We start from the raw sequence: 12,907 nt of genomic DNA, 5'->3' as shown, positions 1-12,907 counted from the left end.
ATAATTATCCAGGATGGCTAATTGAGAAAAAGACAATTTGCAGAGGACGCTACTGTTTTGAAAATGAATTCACGCCTGACTTCACAGACTTCACTATTGAACAGCAACCTAAAAAGTTGTAAATACACAATTCACAGCTGTTTGGGACGCAATTGATCTTTCGACATGACGACCTCTACGTAAAATTGTTAATAAATCTGCCATAGAAACATGAATTTTATTATGACGAATGCTCGAATATTTTCGTAAAGCATCAGCACGGGTAAGATTCCGTACGATTCTTACATTTCGACGTTCCAGGAAAACTGTAATTACGTTAAGAATCGTTGAGAGTCGTTGAGCACAAAGGAGCAGCTTCGTACCGTTTTCAAATCACTGATCGGGAAAACGTGCTTCGAAGTCGCAGGATAAACAAACAGTAGTTCGGTTTTGTTTGTAAACAGATCAATACTTATTGTATTGACTGATCAATGAGTCTGGCGTATTAAATAGATACTTAATAATCTCCGAATGTTTAGAAATGCTTCGCTACATCCGTATTGGCAATGGAACAGAACTATCCGAATCAATAATTAAGATAAATACTATCTTAAAATTTCCTCTCATAAGCTTGATATGAATCCACTTAAACTTATAATAAGGATGTGAAAGTTTCCACTTCTTTACACTTCTATTTAATGGAAGCAGATATTGTTCAGAGCAATTTTGTGTTTCATAAACCTAATGAGATTTTTATATGCTACATTACATTACTAAATATGTTAATACATAATTGACAATTGCAATATTTCATAATTTAGTAATTTGCAGGTAATATGAAAATACATTGCAGGTTGTTGGAAATAAAAAAAATATTATATTAGTCCTCTGAAATGAAGTAGGAAGGAGATGATTCTTATATGTGCCTTGTGGATGTTCTTTTTATAGACAAAGTTTGACCTCCTTCTCTTCAGTAACCAGTGCATTCAACTGCCAGCTGCCTCCGAGTGCAGATCATGCTACAACTAAACATTTGAATTCAACGTTAACCATGCCAGATAAGTATGTATTATACTTCAGTATTTTAAACTATACATTGTAAACTGTATAAGTTATCGCATTCCATAATCTAATAAGCATTTTTTCATTTTATTTCTCTTACTGAAAGAGGTATAGATATCGTGAGGCATAAATTCAAATTCATTGCTCCATGGTAAAACAGAAATTTGCACATAAACACATAGGCGATTTTGTCTATTATGTTTTCAGTTCATTACTTTACTTTTAAAAAGAAATTGTATTTCTCACTTAAAACGAGATTATTTGTTTTCATTTTAATGTTATGCGCATAGTTAAATGCTTTTTTGTTAGGAATAAAGTTTTGGTCGGCGCTGGAGTAATATGGGGTATTACTCTTTGCTGTTTCTTCATTAGTCGCAAACTTCCAGGCTCAGTGGCATTGTTAAATTTCGTTCCTGGTATTTTGTTTTGGTCAGTGTGCTTTTGTTTGACAATAGTGTTAGATACTTGTTACAGAACAGTTGCGTTGCTTTTGGTGTTAACGAATTGTGGCTTCGCCTTTAATATTAATTATGGAATTTAAATATTCATGTTTGTTATTAATACACCTTAATTTAAGAGCTATTTTTTTATGCCGATTTCACAATTGATATGGAATTTTTAAATACAATATTTAACAATTTAATAATAAGCATTGTGTTACCTATTGCAGTATACATGACACTTCTTAAATGTTTCAACATGATTTTTCGTTACAGTACATTTATAACAAGATATACTTTATAGGAATCAAAAAATGGAAAACGATGAGAAACAAAAGTGCAACGTTAACGAAGCCGGTACATCGGCGCCTATAGATTACCAGTCTAGTTCTCACACCGAGACAGAAGAAGAAAATGCGAAAGAGTAAATTATTCCATCGTCCAATTATCCGAGAGATATTAGAACGGCTTGCGATTAAATTAATACTTTGCAGAGAAAAGACACCGAACCTTATGGTGAGCGGATTAATAGGAGCATCCCCGCCAAAGTTTGTTTCGCTGGAAGAAATCGTAAAGGCTGCTAACGGCATGAAGAATATGGCTTTAGCTCACGAAATCGCAGTGGACAAGAATTTTCAATTACAGAAACTCGATCCCGACGATGGTACATTCCACAGGAAAGTGAAGGAAATTATGCACAAAGCATTTTGGAATTTGTTAGCCGAGCAATTAGCCGAAGATCCTCCAAGTTACACGCAGGCGTTGGTCTTGCTACAAGAAATTAAAGAGGTAACATGTTCGTATTGATTTTCTCACGCGATATAAGCTTTGTATATTAATAATTCTCCTTAATTATTCAAGACTTTAGACGAGCTGGTGTTGCCACACCACGCAAAGATCCGAGAGAATTTAAAAGAGGTGCTCGATGTAGATCTAATCAAACAGCAAGCAGAAAAAGGTGTTTTGGACTTCCATCACTACGCGCAATATGTGATTTCAATTATGAGTAAAGTGTGCGCGCCGGTAAGAGACTCGATGATCAGTGAACTCAGTCTGAAGACAGACGTTATCGAAGTATTTAAAGGTATAATGGACGTATTGCAATTAATGCGGCTCGATCTGGCAAACTTCACGATAACTATGATGAGACCGAATATAGTTGCTTCGAGTATAGAGTATGAGAAAGCAAAGTTCGCCGAGTTTCTAAAAATCAATGCGAACGGTTTGCAATACACGGAGAAGTGGCTATTAAGGCATTTCGACTCTATTAATGTTCCGGGCGATTCATCAGACGTGAACGCTGTGCGACAGATCACGCATGGTCTTTTAACCGAAGCGTATCTAGATCTCCTAGAATGGGATTTTAATCCAGACGCGGAAGTATGTTTATGAATTACGCATGCTTTTCTTCTATCGCTTGGATTAATGATTTTGCGAAGGCTAATCTTGTTAACATATTTCCTTTCAGACTTTGATGCTGGACCAAGGTAGGTTAATAGAATTACGCGATAAAACCAGCCGGCTAAGCATCACAGGATCCGTGATATTGCTGATAAACAACACAGTGGGACCACCAATTCATGGAGTATCGGGTTTCAAGAAAGATATTAAACAGCATCTTAGTGTGCTGCTGGATTCTGTACATTCAAACAAGTATGTACACAGTGATGTGTAATTCTGTACGTAGGTAATAGAACTGCGTATTGAATTTTATGTATAATGCTATTAGGGATTTGGAGACTGTAATACCAAATATCGTGTTGCAAGTGAAAACAGACCTAAGTACAACATTACAGGACATTGGTGCTGCTCAGTTAACACCGGAGTTGGAAACATTATTAGAAGGACAAATATTGGAACTCATGAAGCCTGAACATAAAATCAGGCATCTTATAAGTAAGTATTGCGAATGAAATTTGCTAATCATAACATTTAAATAAGTTTCCTCGACGTATCTATTTTTTTTTTATGACTTTTCAGATTTGAGAATTCGACAGTTTCTGCAGAAAATAATATCATCTCAATCCGCAGCACCGCAACAAGTGCCACCGGGGCTTTCGTCGCTTCAAGAAGAGTTGACGGCCATAGCGGCTCAATTCTTAATACTTATCTCTCATAATCGAAGTGTGTTTGTGGAATACTATCAAGAAATCGTCACCAATGCACTTATTAAAAAAGAAGCTGATAACAATAAAGATGCGACTGGAGTTCATACCATGGAACTGTAAAAAAATAACTACGATTCTTAACAGATTCTTGTAAGGGAAACATTAACGTTATGTGTTCATAAAATAACACATTAATTTAAAAAAAAAAAGAAATGTAATATTCATTTCCATACATCAGATTCTGTAACAAAAAAAAACGTATATACTTTAAACACGTATAGACAAAAGTGTCGGAGCGGAATGCATTCTGACGTCAATATAAGTTACAAATGGTACAGTTAGTTTAATATGGGATTAAGAAGCACAGACGAGGGAGAGTACACTGTGTTCGACGCAGTCCAAACGCACAGATAAGTAATCGATTTCGTTTGAATGTAATGAATATTGCTTGACAATACATGTACGACTTTATTTTCCGTACTCGGTGCTTTGAAAGATTCTTAGACGAATGTTTCGAGACGTACTGAAAAGTAAAGTGTAACATATATATGTACATAGCTCTGAAAATTAAATGAATTTTCAATGACATTTTATTTCCATTTCTAAAGACGGTCTTCTATGCTTGTTCGCTGACGTTAGATCTTTTGACTAATATCACACGCATATTTACACGTTTCCGCTAAGTCCGGCTTTTATACAAGTATGTATAAGTATTTAGCAAGAAAAGTTAATGTATTAATTTTTATAGCCATACGCATAACGATTAACCATTTACGTGATTTGTATTATAAAGGGGCATACACTTTTTTAAAATAGAATAATTATTAAATCAATACTTAGTAGAACAATGCTGATAAACTTCAACATATATACATTAGTGGTATCTACTGTAGTCATGTGATAAGAATATATACTGACGAATGGTTGTATATACTTTTATATATGTATTTCACGATTATGACGAAATATGATTTGTAGATTTTAAAATTGTACACTACTATGCGATCACAGCATGTGTTAATACAGAACAATAAAATATGTAATGGAGTTAAATATTTAGTCAAAAGTAGAATTTATTTTCGGTTGATCTTTTGGGAAGAAAAAGTATACAAATCTATACGTAATTTATTAATGCACATACTTGTATCACAAATTTTAATAATCATTCTATAGATTTAGATATCAGTCTTCCAATTTCTGTTAGCTTCTAGCATCATAACTGCACGTGTCTTAAACAAGCAACGTGAGTTTCGAATGCAGCAATGTGTTCCTTTTTTAGAAAATGTTTAAACCCTAAAAATTTATACGTTTCTTAAATCATTGAAAATTAATAATACAATGCAAACGATCTTTATAGTGTGGAGAAGAATACCTATAAATAAGTGGAATAGTTCTTTCGGTGGGAAGAGGCTTCCAAGTACTTTCAGTAACTCCTCGAAATTTCCTGTTTTCGTATAGTCTTGTATCATTTTTGCAAATGTTTTGTACTTCACTTCCGATAGAGAGCGTTTCACCTGAGAAATATATTTCATATATGCATTTCAATTATTAAATGTTCTTTATAAAAGAATATTTCGAAGGCTCCACAAATTTATTGATTAGAATCTTTTAATATTTCATACACTGTATGATATTTTGTGTATTTACCTCCTTCAGATACGTTTTGCCTAAAGCCTTTTTGTCAGTATCACTATTGACATCTTCAGATATTTGTTGAAAATTCTTTGAACTGTCTTTACTGTCTGTGCTCGTGCCTGAAGAAGTCGAAGGGCCAGACAAGCATTCGTTGAATTCCACTGGCAGCATTTTTATCTTTCTTTTCTTCATAGCTGGTTTAGCGATATTCATTGTTAGTTCACACTTGGTATAATTATCTTTTAATTTACAATCACTGAAGTTAATCGCCGGCTTTGATTCCATCGCTAGAAGCTCAGAGAAATTCATTTTCTTTACTTCAGTTGATTTATTGTACTTTTCATTCTCATTTGTATATATATCAATATTAAAAGCATCCTCTACCAAAGATGTTACTTCAGAACTTTGTTTCGCAGTATTCTTTATTTTTCGAGACACAGTTGTATCGAAAGATGCTGTTGTCGCAGGTAACAAAGGCCTATTACTCGAAGAACTACCAACCATATTTGGTTGCGGTAACTGAAAGGAAAATTTGAATGTAGTAAATTGAGAATTAAAGAATTCTTTTCACGGAGTAATGAAACTTACAGTGTGTTCTGCGTATCTGTAGAAGTCCCTTAACACCCTTGTAATCATTCCAAAGTTATTAAAATTTTTAATATAAGGCCTTAGCCAGGCAGATAAATGCTTTTTAAAACTTGGATTGTCGAATCTACAATCACAGAGAACTATAGCTCCGTAATCATTCTTATGGCGTATTATTCGGCCAATAGCTTGATTAACAGCTCGCGACGCTTCGAGTTGATACCATTGCTGACCAGACAAAGCCTAAAAACAGTAAAAAAACTCTTGAACTCTTGATCTTCAATTGGTACTTTAATACGACTTTGTGGTCTAGTTACTTCTTTGTTCTTAGCCCGCGTTTCTTCCAAATATCGTTGTTTCAATATGATTCTTGGATCTTTCAAAGGTGGAAATGGAAGACCAGTAATTAACACAGCTCTTCCGTTTGCGTTAGCAAAGTCAAGCCCTTCGCTCACTTTGCCTCTACAAACTGCCATAAAAATAGCCCCTTTACAAGAAGGATCCCTGATTTTTTCGCAATACTCTTTCATTACGTTTATGAAACCGTCTTTTTGTTGTGGTTCCACATATATAGGCTAAGAAATGTAAAGGAACAGTTTTATTACGCGTAAGGAATAAATAAAGAACTGTAACAATATTAAAGATAATTACTTTACGGTCTGCTATTTTTGTCCACAAACCTGTGTTTTGCCATTCTTCTCTGCACTTCTTCATTATTGGATAGGAGGGAAAGAAAACTAAGAGGCCATGAGGAATCAGGCAACTGAAATTGAATATTGTTCGCCCAAGCGATCCTATATATTTAGGATCGTTTCTGAAAGTAATTACATACTCCGATTAACACAGTGCACATATATTGTATAAAAGTGCGCTTAATAAAAATACCTTGTGTTATAGGAAGAATTCAACGAATAACCATCAGGACCTTGGCCAAGAATACCCACGCAGATTTGGTCTCCTTTTACAATATGTGGACTTTCTAGTTGAAAGTCAATCGGTATTCCAAGTTCAGATATAAACGGTTTTAAAGGAGATAACGTACCACTCGTTAATACTACTGAACGTACACCTTGTTCCATTAAATTCTGCATGCTTTAGAAAATATATATGTATATATTACTGTAATAAATATTTAAGCGTACAAAAAAGTTAATACTTTACCTAAAACCAGGATTGAAGCACCAGTAACTGATAACTTTGCCATCGTTTTTCGAAACAGTTTTCTTTGCTCCCCAAATATCATTCTTATTCTTTTTTGATTCTTCTAATTGAATGTATACTTTATAACACTGCTTGACTCTTTCTCTGAAGTGTGCGCTATTGCCGCTGCTAAACACAGTTCTCAATAGGTCGCTGAACTTTTGGAGCGCGTTACCTTTCCTCGTAAACGGAGATGAACTCGTAGTTGTTAAATAAGTAACAATTTTCTCTAGCTTCTCTATTACCAGCTGTTCCTTGCCATGGGTTAACTACCAAGCATAATTATTAAAAATAACAGTCATAAAATTAGTGTACGCATTGGAAAATTCTTTAGCTACTCACTTGCGCCTTTTCCAGTAACTCAAAAATATATCCTCCAGGATGTGTATCTCCTTCGTCACGTTTTACAATTTCTATAGCGTCGATAGCCTTTTCTAATTCCAGAAACATAGCTTTCAAAATGCACAAGTCATCAGCAGTAAAATCTTTCTGGGGATTTCCAGCATTTTCCATCAAGAAATCATTTTGGTGGTCCATATCTTTAGCCATGTCTTCCATTACCACTGTTACTTCATCGATGCACAATGCAACATCTGTACTGCATATCTACAAAAGCTTCGTATTAAAATCTAATAACTATATTATTTCAATACATCCATCGATGCGTACATACATTATAAATAGTACATTAATTCACAGTCCTTCACAGGGTTAACAGTCCCATTTTGAGGCCGGAAGGCAAACATAAACCTATTTACTACTAGTATATTAATTCCATTTAAATATTGCTACACAAGTGTAGTACCTGTAACGACGACGCCTCTTCGCAAGTTTTCTCAATATTGTGCGCTTCGTCGAAGAGAATAATATTATTCTGCAGCTCTATACCTTGAGCTCTCCGTGCTTTTGTATCTAATAAATAATTATACGGCATAAAAATTACATCTGCGGTCTGTTTCAGTTCTTTGGACAAGAAATACGGGCAACAACTGAGCTTCTGACCAGCTTTTACTAAATCCTCTATATCTAGTATTTCCTGCTTAAAAAGAGGATCTTCTTTTCTACAAGGAAAAGAACGAATATTAAAATGTGCATTTCATCAACGCTTTCTTAAAACCGAATAACACCTGCTAAGGCATCGAATATTATGAAAGAAGAGTTTACCTCGTTTCAACATTATTGTAATAAAAGCACGCTCTAGACTTTACTTTAGAATGACACATGTATATTTTATTCGAACTGCTAGTCTCTTTGGAAACCTCTGGATGAATACAAAGTTGGTCCCTGGATCCCAATACAGCAACGCTTACGTGTTTATAAGAGGTTCTTTTTAATTCCTGCATCGCCTGCGACAGCTGAGAATGTGTCCTAGATGAATAGATAATTTTCGGCGGTGCCCAGTTAAAAGTGGTGGAAAGATCTGACGATTCAGATCCGGCAGCTTCCTTGAGTCCATTATTTAATTTCTTGAAAAAGTACCCTCCAAACTTTGGTTCCTCTATTGCACCTACTAACGATTGCGCTTGCAATTGTGCTTTCTTCGTTAGTAACCAACTTAAAGAGGAACACAAAAGGCTGAGAGTTTTCCCCGTACCTGAAATATTTGTGTCATTTAATTTCGATGCTTCAATCGTCTGCTGTACAAAGGAAAATACTAAAACAGAATTGTACCAGTTGGGGATTCTAAAACACCATTCTTGCTATTTTGAAGGCATTCTATCACCTTTGCCATATATTCCTCTTGAACAGGATACGGTTTAAAAGGGAAATTAACGATAACATTATTAATCGTTACTTCAGGCATCGTGCTAGTGTGAATTTCACAAAACGTGCAAATAAATATCTTCAGAGTACAAGCAGCATCGTCCGAATAACGCAAGTAGAAAGCTTAACCAACCATTCCCGCCAAATTCTAAACTTAACTCTACTGTTACTAGCAGCGAGTAATATTCACATCTAACCCGATACATTTAAATCCAATGAATTTTCCCCGATGAAAGGTTAAGAATAAAACGAAGGCATACTGTTTAAAAATCAATATATTTCATTTAATAAACGACGAGGAGTTGCGTTTGTATAATTAAAAGCAAACCGAGTGGGAAGCTCTATTTTCAGCGAATACTTCTATTATAATTGAGATTAGGTGTTATCTTCTGAATATCTTGCTTGGGGCGATGGTGTGCCTGTAAGTGGGACAGATTATTCATGCTTTTGCAAACTAACAAAGGATTGAGATTAGGTTAGTCCCGTGTCAGCTGATTTGGCGGCTGGCCGACGGTGCTTCAGGAGCGGTTCCCCATTTTTTCTTCAGGTTCGTATTTTTTCTCGTAATATTATTTGCTTCCTCGCCGCGAGGGTGAGTCATAGTTTCCCGCTTTCTCGATAGAATTCAAATTAACAAATAGACGACGCTAGAACCTAATATTAATCAAAATTAATACGCGCGTCGCTCTTAAGGTCAACAGCCAATGGTTATTGACCTTCGAAATCATTCGAAGTGAATCCACGAAGGGCCACTCAACGTGCCCGAGTTTAATCACGTGCACGCACGGCGCCATAAAGATGTATCGGAATAAGTTTCGGCGACGAATGCGCCATACTTAACATGTTTACTCCTCCTTACGTATTTTAAAGATAAATACCAATAAAAATTTATTTACGAGATCCACTTAAATAATGCATCTCGGAGTACGCTTTTAAATGCACGGAGCTTAAGTAGAAGCCACTTTTATGCTTTCTGTATGTTCAGATAAAAGGTCATTGCCATAAAGATATCTCTAACTTACACATTCATAAAATTTTTATTGAAGATCGGTAAAAAGCACACCATATACCGTTCGGATACTGTTAATCACAGTATTAATTGTATCATTGGTGGTTCTTGTTTCGTGCTTTCTTCAACACAAATCCCTCATCTGGAACTTATAGAATTATCTATTTTTTTCAGTGTTAAGTTAAATTTATATACAGCATAAATTGAAGATGCGTTTGGTAATCTGTGATACGGTGGATTATGTGTCAGAATGGTCAGCCAAATATGTTCTAAAGAGAATCAAAGACTTCCAACCAAATGAAAATAAGTATTTTGTTCTTGGCCTTCCAACAGGTATGTATCTGTTTGTTCAATAAAATTTAGAGCGTAGCTTTTAATACAGTAAGTAAGGCGCTTATCTTTATTGTTTGTTATTCAGGTGGCACACCTTTGGGGATGTATAAGAAGCTAATAGAATATCACAAAGCGGGAAAGATTTCCTTTAAATATGTAAAGACATTCAATATGGACGAATATGTTGATTTACCAAGGGATCATCCAGAATCCTACCATTACTATATGCATAATAATTTCTTTAAGCATATAGACATTGATCCGCAGAATGTACATATTCTCGATGGCAACGCACCAGATCTTGCGAAAGAATGCGAGGATTTTGAGAGAAAAATTAAAGAAGCTGGTGGAATCGAGCTGTTTATCGGCGGTATGTAATTTATAAACGTACAGATATTGCCATGGAATTTGTCGTGTAATAAAATGTTATTCCCCAGGTATCGGTCCAGACGGTCACATAGCTTTTAACGAGCCGGGTTCTTCCTTAGCATCGCGTACTCGAGTGAAAACACTAGCGCAGGATACTTTGGAAGCTAATGCAAGATTTTTCGGAAACGACATCTCCAAAGTTCCGAAGCAGGCGCTAACCGTTGGCGTTGGCACGGTAATGGATGCTAAAGAAGTGATGATTCTCATCACAGGGTCACATAAAGCATTCGCTCTTTACAAGGCGATAGAGGAAGGCATCAATCACATGTGGACCGTATCAGCGTTCCAACAGCATCCTCGTACAATAATTATCTGCGACGAAGATGCAACTTTGGAGCTGCGCGTGAAGACTGTGAAATACTTCAAGGTACATTTCAAGCTTAGTACCGGTTGAAAATTTTTTAAAAATTCAGATCCTGCGGATTAAAGATATTTAAATCTCAATCCGATTGTTGAGTTGGTTCTGCAATGAATTTGTATGGTATACAGGCTCTCAGTGCTGTGCATCACAAATTGATCGAAGAAGATGGAGATGCAATCCCACGTCGTTCAATACAAAACAATTAAAATGGTAGTTATTCTTTCAGCATTGTGTAAATATAGTTTGTGTATAGGCATTCGTTTCAAAAGTGTACATCATCGAACAAAACGAATTAGTTTGTGCTAGAAACTTTTCTAGATTTTGCTGGACCTACAGTGGTGGAGGAAAGAAAGTTTACACCCTTTGAAATCGTATAACTTTTTTAGAAAATCGCTGATTTCCGACCTTTACTATTTTTTTTCGCTATTTCGATCAATTGTAATTTTTTTAAAAAAAGTTATGCGATTTTAAAGGGTGTAAACTTTCTTTCGTCCGCCACTGTAAGTATTCTGTTTAAAAATTTGGTCAATTAGCGTTTTATTGAATACTATCTTGACTATTTAATAACGCGCATTTAAAATTTCTTTGGATACTTCTAGCTTCTAAATTTTTAATACGATTCACGATAATAAAACGAAAAACGTTTCGCGAAAAAAGGTAACACATTAAGTTTGATATACCAATTTGTAAGTATGTTCTATTAAACGAAAATGAGATTTTAATTTTTACAGAATTTGTGGGATATTCATAGCAAACTAATCGACGAGCCGGGAAAGACATCAATTTGAAACAATATCAAATATCACTGTATCACATATATATATATATTTATATATATAAAGTCTCTCATCAAAAGGATTCTAAGAAGATGGATTTGAAGGCTTTAAAATGTTACATAATCCATAAACTCCTTACTGAAAATACTATATAGTACACTACAGACCCGTTTTAATAAGCAATGTGTTATTATATTGTTATTTCTGTTCTAGTATTACAGAAATGCCATATTTTTGTATCATTATACTTTTCCATAAATAAATTTATCCTTTTTATCATTATGTCTTTCAATAATTTCTCCACCCGCGGAAAGAAATTAAACCAATCATTACAACATTATGCTCCTTCATTATAATATAAAGGACTAGCAAAATACTCCGCGTTTCGTTTCGGGCCTAAGAGATATTAAAGTCTCCATGAAAACATATTTTACCCCTTTTCACCCCATTAGGGGTTGATTAAGGGAAAATCCTGAAATTGATTTTTAGGGATTTGTGTGGATAACCTTTGTATGTAAAAACCGTGTTGATATCTAATCAGGTCTAAGATATATTAGGAAGTCCGTGAAAACACATTTTACTCCTTTTCACCCCATTAGGGGTTCATTAGGGCAAAATCCTGAGATTGATTTTTAGGGATTTGTGTGGGCAATCTTTGTGATTAAAAACCAAGTTGATATCTAATCGGGTTTAAGAGATATTAAGGAATCCGAAAAAATACATTTTACCCCTTTCCCCGCCTTGGGGATGAAATTTCCAAAAATTCTTCCTTAGTGGGTGCCTACGTCATGAAAATAATCTACCGTCCAAATTTCACGTTCCCAAATTAAACGGTTTGAGCTGAGCGTTGATGAGTCAGGCAGTCAGGACTTTTTTCAAAAAAATAAAAATTCACTAAAAAGTGAAAAATAATTTTTGTTTTCTACGACTTTCATGTAATTTACGACTCTCCTATTTTTTAAGCCGGCGCCAGATTTACACAGTGTAAATGATGAGGTGCTGGCTTAAACAAAATGAGAGCCGTAGATTAAAGGGAAAAAATTATTTTGTACTTTTTAGTGAATTTTTATTTTTTTGAAGTCGGTTTTAAGTTTTTAAATTTTGTTTTATATATATACATAGATCTCTACACAAAACGATTCTCTTCCAGCAACCCAAAGTTACGAGAACCAAGTACATATTTACACACATACTGAGCAATCCATTTCCATGCTATTCAAGGTCCG

At 35.0% G+C, this 12,907-nt stretch overlaps 3 protein-coding genes across 9 annotated transcripts; 2 read left to right on the top strand and 1 right to left on the bottom strand.

Moving 5' to 3' along the window:
* Position 1: 1 nt before the first annotated feature.
* Positions 2-4,642, top strand: LOC143367382 (T-complex protein 11-like protein 1). Of its 4 annotated transcripts, XM_076809130.1 has the most exons (10): positions 2-262; positions 928-1,041; positions 1,351-1,470; positions 1,786-1,905; positions 1,976-2,270; positions 2,343-2,861; positions 2,950-3,134; positions 3,211-3,377; positions 3,462-3,739; positions 3,828-4,642. In XM_076809130.1, the coding sequence occupies exons 2-9, from the start codon at positions 1,031-1,033 to the stop codon at positions 3,707-3,709; spliced, it is 1,665 nt and encodes a 554-aa protein (XP_076665245.1). In that variant the 5' UTR covers positions 2-262; positions 928-1,030; the 3' UTR covers positions 3,710-3,739; positions 3,828-4,642. The 4 variants fall into 4 exon arrangements, with proteins under 4 accessions (XP_076665245.1, XP_076665249.1, XP_076665248.1 ...); XM_076809131.1 differs by lacking the exon at positions 2-262 and adding an exon at positions 464-810 and having other exon boundaries at positions 3,462-4,642; XM_076809134.1 differs by lacking the exon at positions 1,351-1,470 and having other exon boundaries at positions 12-262; positions 1,758-1,905; positions 3,462-4,642.
* Positions 4,643-8,947, bottom strand: Rtel1 (Regulator of telomere elongation helicase 1). The gene is made up of 12 exons (XM_076809126.1): positions 8,681-8,947; positions 8,174-8,603; positions 7,815-8,070; positions 7,352-7,615; positions 6,971-7,278; positions 6,695-6,901; positions 6,461-6,623; positions 6,127-6,384; positions 5,813-6,052; positions 5,237-5,743; positions 4,962-5,103; positions 4,643-4,882 (listed from the first exon to the last, which is right to left on the bottom strand). The coding sequence occupies exons 1-12, from the start codon at positions 8,811-8,813 to the stop codon at positions 4,803-4,805; spliced, it is 2,988 nt and encodes a 995-aa protein (XP_076665241.1). The 5' UTR covers positions 8,814-8,947; the 3' UTR covers positions 4,643-4,802.
* A 281-nt stretch (positions 8,948-9,228) lies between these two features.
* Oscillin (glucosamine-6-phosphate isomerase Oscillin) lies at positions 9,229-11,963 on the top strand. 4 transcript variants are annotated; one of them, XM_076809135.1, is made up of 6 exons: positions 9,229-9,324; positions 9,964-10,115; positions 10,201-10,485; positions 10,553-10,911; positions 11,034-11,115; positions 11,637-11,963. In XM_076809135.1, the coding sequence occupies exons 2-5, from the start codon at positions 9,992-9,994 to the stop codon at positions 11,109-11,111; spliced, it is 846 nt and encodes a 281-aa protein (XP_076665250.1). In that variant the 5' UTR covers positions 9,229-9,324; positions 9,964-9,991; the 3' UTR covers positions 11,112-11,115; positions 11,637-11,963. The 4 variants fall into 4 exon arrangements, with proteins under 4 accessions (XP_076665250.1, XP_076665252.1, XP_076665253.1 ...); XM_076809137.1 differs by having other exon boundaries at positions 11,621-11,963; XM_076809138.1 differs by lacking the exon at positions 11,034-11,115.
* The last annotated feature ends 944 nt before the right edge of the window (positions 11,964-12,907 follow it).

The sequence above is a fragment of the Andrena cerasifolii genome, chromosome 3, assembly GCF_050908995.1.
Source record: "Andrena cerasifolii isolate SP2316 chromosome 3, iyAndCera1_principal, whole genome shotgun sequence".
Lineage (NCBI taxonomy): Eukaryota > Metazoa > Arthropoda > Insecta > Hymenoptera > Andrenidae > Andrena > Andrena cerasifolii.
Note: the sequence above shows the minus strand (reverse complement) of the source record. Positions and strands in the feature narration are given on the sequence as shown.

Bases quoted from the DNA above. Each gene is read 5' to 3' on its own strand.
- LOC143367382 (XM_076809130.1), top strand. The intron at 1,906-1,975 runs GTAAATTATTCC...AATACTTTGCAG, and splicing joins GAAGAAGAAAATGCGAAAGA to AGAAAAGACACCGAACCTTA. The intron at 3,135-3,210 runs GTATGTACACAG...TAATGCTATTAG, and splicing joins GATTCTGTACATTCAAACAA to GGATTTGGAGACTGTAATAC.
- Rtel1 (XM_076809126.1), bottom strand. From the start codon at position 8,813: ATGCCTGAAGTAACGATTAATAATGTTATCGTTAATTTCCCTTTTAAA. The intron at 6,902-6,970 runs GTAAAGTATTAA...TATTTTCTAAAG, and splicing joins TGCTTCAATCCTGGTTTTAG to CATGCAGAATTTAATGGAAC. The intron at 5,104-5,236 runs GTAAATACACAA...TATATTTCTCAG, and splicing joins GCAAAACGTATCTGAAGGAG to GTGAAACGCTCTCTATCGGA.
- Oscillin (XM_076809135.1), top strand. From the start codon at position 9,992: ATGCGTTTGGTAATCTGTGATACGGTGGATTATGTGTCAGAATGGTCA. The intron at 10,116-10,200 runs GTATGTATCTGT...TTTGTTATTCAG, and splicing joins TGTTCTTGGCCTTCCAACAG to GTGGCACACCTTTGGGGATG. The intron at 10,912-11,033 runs GTACATTTCAAG...TATGGTATACAG, and splicing joins AGACTGTGAAATACTTCAAG to GCTCTCAGTGCTGTGCATCA.